General features: G+C 46.9%; 1 protein-coding gene across 1 annotated transcript in view; it reads right to left on the reverse strand.

Annotated features, from left to right (window-relative positions):
- Positions 1-2,673: 2,673 nt before the first annotated feature.
- Positions 2,674-5,600, reverse strand: part of PLB1 (phospholipase B1) — a 194,642-nt gene continuing 191,715 nt past the window's right edge. The window contains exons 55-56 of the mRNA XM_006880687.1: positions 4,560-4,634; positions 2,674-2,835 (exon numbers count right to left, since the gene is read on the reverse strand). Coding sequence (XP_006880749.1) covers positions 2,674-2,835; positions 4,560-4,634 — 237 coding nt within the window. The remainder of the gene's footprint in view (positions 2,836-4,559; positions 4,635-5,600) is intronic.

Consider the following 5,600-nt stretch of genomic DNA (forward strand, 5'->3'; position numbering starts at 1 on the left):
TGGTTTAATTTTCCTCAGCTTCAGCTTGAACTTGCATATGAGTAATTGGTGGTCTGTTCCACAATCAGCCCCCGGCCTAGTTTTCACAGTAAGTGATTAAAAAATAATCATGGTCTGAATCAGGTGCATCTTAGTCTTCAAACTAATATCAGCAAGTAAGGATAGTCTTGTGGTTATGAATCCCAAGGTTTTTTTGCATTTCTTATTTTTTTTTGCATTTTTAAAAAAAATATTACTAATTTCAATGAAAATTTACAGAGACTTTGGATTTCCGTTCATTAATTGTTGCACTTTTCTCCCCTCCCAACTCTCCCCCCTAGTACACTACCCTCTTGGAGAAGTAAAAGAAAAGTTCTTTTATAGTTTTACAATCCCTCCCCGCAGGTCCACTCCACTATGCAGCCTTCGCTCTGGACTCCTGTCATGACAAGAATATCTAATCAAATATCCCTTTTAAACAGTTTTCTCCCGCATCTGTTTCTATGCAATATACATTATTTATCCCATCTCTCTGTTTCCCCCCAACCCCGATGTCAGTCCTGTTTTACAACAGTGGCACTATGGAGTATTTGTCCTTTTGTGACTGAAATACTTCACTCAGCATAATGTCCTCCACGGTCACCCATTTTGAATAATATTGCATGAGTTCCTTGTTTATCAATGCAGCATAGTATTCAGTTGTGTGAATATACCACAGCTTCTCTATCCATTCGTTTGTTGATGGGCACTTAGGTGGTTTCCAACTCCTTGCTATTGTGAACAAAGCCGCAATAAACATGGGTGAGCCTGAATCCCAAGGTTTTTAAAAGTAGGATTGACTAGAGGAATAGTAGCTTGAAGAATGAAATCAACCTACCAAATAAATAAAAGATTGAACTCTTAGATTGAATGAATTTGCTATATTGTTACACTTTCTTAAGTCAGAGCAGCAAGTTGGCCTGGTGGAGGTTCTTCAGGGTACCTGTGGTTTAGTCAGCACACTCTTGAGCTCATAGAAGGAAGTGGGTGCAGGCCCATTATACAGAAACAGTAACTGAAACCCAGAAGAATGCCTGCCTGCGCTGCACGTAGGTTCTCTCTGTCCTCTATTTGTTGTACCAGGAAAAGTTCAGCTGGTGGACCATTTCAAGAGATAGGAAGGCAGGCATTCAGGCCACACTCGGCTGCCCCAGTTTCTAACTCCACTGCGGGACTGCTCATTTGTTCCAGAAATCTGGCTCCATGCTGACTCCCCACAGAGGAACAAACAACTACATCATATGTGAAGCACTTTAAAAACATATGCCATTATGTGCAAATATATAAAAGTTGTATAATATGTAGTTTCTTATTTATTGTCATGAGATAGACAAAATAGGTACAAGTAGTCCAGTCCTATAGATAAGGATGATTGATGAGAAACCAGGACTCAGGCTGAGGAAGGGCTTTACCTTAAAAGTCACGTGATTCTAGTGCAATGGTTAAGTGCTTGGCAGTTCACTCAAAGTTTGAACGCACCAGCAGCTCTGTGGGAGGAAGGACCTGGTAAATGCGCCCATACAGCCCAGGGAACCCAACGGGGTGGCTCTACTCAGTTGTATGAGATGCTAGAGTTGGAATTGACTTGAGAACCGCCAACAGTGTCTGGGGTGATAACATAGGTCTTTGATGTTCATGCAAGGTTTGGGGACCACAGAGGTAACTACAATGATAACCCCTCTGCCTCTCCGAGTTACTGAGAGGAATTAAGGAGCGACTCTGTTGTGTAAGGCATGTAACTTGGGGCCTTGTTCCTTAAAGTGCTGAGTGAATGACAGCCTGGATTATGGCATCGGACTCTGTCCATCTTGCTCTCAGAAGTGTGGTGACATATTAAAAAGGAATTCTTTCTTGGGTTTAGCACCTTGGGAAAATTAGGTGGAGGCTATCTGAGGTATTCATGACCAGTCCCTATTATTATTATTATTTCATATGTCACTTAAAAATTGCTTACTCCTAGGAAACTTTTTCCAAGGAACTCCTATTCTCTAAAGCCATCAACACGTTTGCTGCCACAGCCTGACAATTACACACCGTCACGCAGCTCCTAGTGTTTTGAAGGCATTCATCATCCCAGTAAAACCACAGCAGCCACAGCCCGTGCAGTGACACAAAGCCCTTCCCTGTGCTGGGTGTGAAACAGGTGCTTAGCAAGTCTTGGTTGGATTAAATGGAAACTTTCCAAATTTCTAGCTACCACTTGGTGACTAGTTACATTTGCTACCTCTGAAATAGTAGCCTTGGTAAGTGAGGATGCCCTCTCCGTGGTGCTGAGGGGGGCCTGCCGGCTGAGTTTCTTCTCTGACTTGCCATCACTCAGGCAGTGCTCACTGACACTGGATGCAAAAGGCATCCAGGTCCCACGTCTGAGCTTCACAGTAGATGGAAAGCAAGGGCTTAAAGCGGGCTAATCCAAGAATCGAATAGCTTTTAGCCTTTATTTAAATTAATCACATTTAGGAGTGTAGGCCCCAGGCTCCAGGGAGTCATGACAATCCCATTTGACTTCCTGTGGACACCAGGCAAGGAATGAAGTGCTCTCTGATGTGGCTGAGGTAGCGGGTGAGCTGGTGAGGAGTGTGGCTGGGGGGTCGAGGCCAAGAGCCCGCGTGCTGAGAGGCCCACAGAGGGCTGGCTCATTTGCAGCTCTTCCCTCTAGCGACTTCGTATGGCTCTCCACACCATTGCCATGCCGACCCCAAACACAATACCAAGGATGGCTGCTACTGGGATCGCCCAGCTGAGCACATTGGAGGTTTCTTCAGCCTGGTCTGGAAGAAGCTGACTGTTCCTCAGTGTGTAGAAGTAGGGGTGCTCCTGTGGAGGGGCAGAAGAAGAGTCAGAGTGTAAGGACCCAGAGCCGTCTGTCCCCACCCCCAAGGGAGTGCATGGACCTTGCACATCTCCACAGCCCTTCCCTGGCATAAGGCACGGTCCTTCATTCTGTGCCCAAGTCTTCTCAGGGAGGATGCGTATCCAAAGCAGTTTAGTTACTTGATAGCATCACCTTTTCTGTCTGTCCAATTAGAAAGATTGGATTCCAAACTGGGGGACTAAGAGGTGAGCCGTGAAGAAGGGCCTAGGCAGCCAGATAGGGTTCCACCTGTTTCCTCTCAATCCCCCCTGGACAACTACTCTCAATCCAGGAGGACTCGGGGAGCTGGAAAGGTGCATGTGGAAGGATGGTTGGTTCTGGAGTAGATTAAAGGACCAAGTACAAGAAGGGCGGAGGGAGGAGACATGTGGGTCCCTCGAGTCTTCCCTTCTCCTCACCTTTCTGCTTTCTTATACTCAGTGGGGATTATTTGGGTGCCTGGTCACTGAGCCCTGTGCTACATGTGGAGATAAGCAATGGAGGGTTAAGATGAGGAATGGTGTGCTCGCTTCAGCAGCACATATACTAAAATTGGAACAATACAGAGAAGATTAGCATGGCCCCTGCGCAAGGGTGACATGCAAATTCATGAAGCGTTCCATATTTTTGCAACTATGAATGAATGAAAACCCAAAATCTCTGTAAATGTTCATTAAAACTAATAAAATCTAATAATAATTAAAAAAAAAGAAACAGGGAAAAAAAAGATGAGGAATGGCCTCTCATTGCCCAGTAGGGAGATAAGACACAGAAACAATCCCATCATAACGGAGAAGGAATCGGGGTCTTCTGAGAAGTACAAAGAGAAAAAAAAGACAGAAGCACAGGCTGGATCCCAGGGAAGATGTAAGGTGGATCCCAAGGAGGGAAACAGCTGCGTTTTGGGGAATGTGGACATTTCCACTGGCAGAGAGGGTGACAGTGATGCTTTAAGAGCAGCAGCCAGAGCATAGATACAGGCAAGTGTGGGGCTTGTCAGAAAACTGGTCCATTTGCAAAAAGTATAGAGCGTTTAAAAGAAAGTAGGAAGAGGTGGCCTTTCCCCCTGGGAGCGAGGACCAGGGAGGGAGTCCAAGCAGCTGTGAGGAGACTGGAATTACTTTCTAGTATCCATAGGATGGATGGAGGAGGGTGAGGGGAGAGTGAGTTGGGAGACAGGACAGGGGCATGGCCAGTGCCCCGGGTGAAAGCCGTGTGGGCTCCCCCAGGGGGGTGGCAGTGTGGTGAGAAAGGAGGAGGAGGGTTGCAAGCAGTGATAAAGGACATTCATCATGGTCTCCTGAGCCTCAGCTCCTAGCACAGTGCTCATCCTAGGAAAGCGGCCCCATGCATGTCTAAGACGGCAATGGGTCAGATCCCTAAGAAGCGATTCTGACTCAGGTTTTTAAGCAGTGCTGGCTAGTCAGTCTTGTCTGAGCAACTCTTCTCACTTCAACTAGAGCTGTTGACTTCTCCCTCCCTTCAGCCCATGACTGTCTGCTCCTTGAGGAATTGTGAGGTTTCGGTGGTAAGGAGAGAGGTGAGATTTGAGAACAGGGATGAAGAATGCAGCTGCCAGGGACAAAGTCCCCCAGAGCACCCCTCCACATGACCACATGGTGGCATTCCCAGCCCCTCCACTTCTGCCCCAGTGGACAGAGAGGAGAAGGCAGAGACATTTACTCACAGGAGTGGGACACTTGAGTTTGGTCCGGCTGTAGGTGAAGTTGTTAGAGGTGGTCTTATGGCCCACTGGTTCCAGCTAAAGGGGGGAAAAATCCATCAAAAAACCCCTCATGATTCTCTTTGAATTTGGGAGAACCTTCCCTGCCCGGGGTTATCTCACATTAGCTCGCTCCTTTGGGGAGGACAGCTTGCAGCCGGCACAGTGACAGTGCCCATGGCGGAAACCGGTAGCCCCAGAACTGCCTTTTGACTCACAAAGCCACGGGCCAGAGTTCATCAGGGTAAGGTCGGACTCTGAGCTTGTACCCCCGGTTTGTTGCTGTTGTTGATGTTGTGTACCTTTGAGTTGGAACCAACCCATAGCTGACCCTTCAGTGGATTTTCAGAGGCAGTTAATCACATGAGAGGACATTGCCCATCTTTCTTCTGTGGAGCACCTTGTGGTCTCGAACCCAGTGCCTTCAGGATTGCAGCACAGCTTCTTGCCACCAGAGCTCCCGAGGAACATTTAGTGTATGAAATTTCACATAATGATGGTTTGTACATAATGACCTGGTCTCTGGAAACGAACTCTATCAATAAATGACACTAGAAGTTAAGGAGTTGTGCTGCCAACCCAAAGGCATTCCACAGAGAAAGGCAATTTCCTCCAGTGTGACTTACAATCTGAAAACCAACTGGAGGGTCAGCTATGAGTCAGTTCTGACTCCCTGGGTTTACTGATGAGGAAATTGAGGGCACAGCCAGTTTGTGGAATGACTAGAGGTAGGACCTCTAACTCCTAGCTTCCCTTGTGGGTGGTGCCGATGGCAGACATTTGGTGCTCCCTACGTCATTAAATGGTGATGCTCCTTGCCAAAGATCAGTTGACCATAGATAGATGGGTTGATCTCTGGATTCTCAATTCAATTCCATTGATCAATGTGTCTGTCATTGTACCAGTACCACGCTGTCTTTACCACTACGGCAGTGTAGTAGGATTTGAAATCAGGGAGTGAGATACCTCCTACCGTTCTTCTATTCTTAAGGAGTGCTTTGCTTA

The sequence above is a fragment of the Elephantulus edwardii genome, unplaced genomic scaffold, assembly GCF_000299155.1.
Source record: "Elephantulus edwardii isolate Elephantulus edwardi_28Jun2011 unplaced genomic scaffold, EleEdw1.0 scaffold00009, whole genome shotgun sequence".
Lineage (NCBI taxonomy): Eukaryota > Metazoa > Chordata > Mammalia > Macroscelidea > Macroscelididae > Elephantulus > Elephantulus edwardii.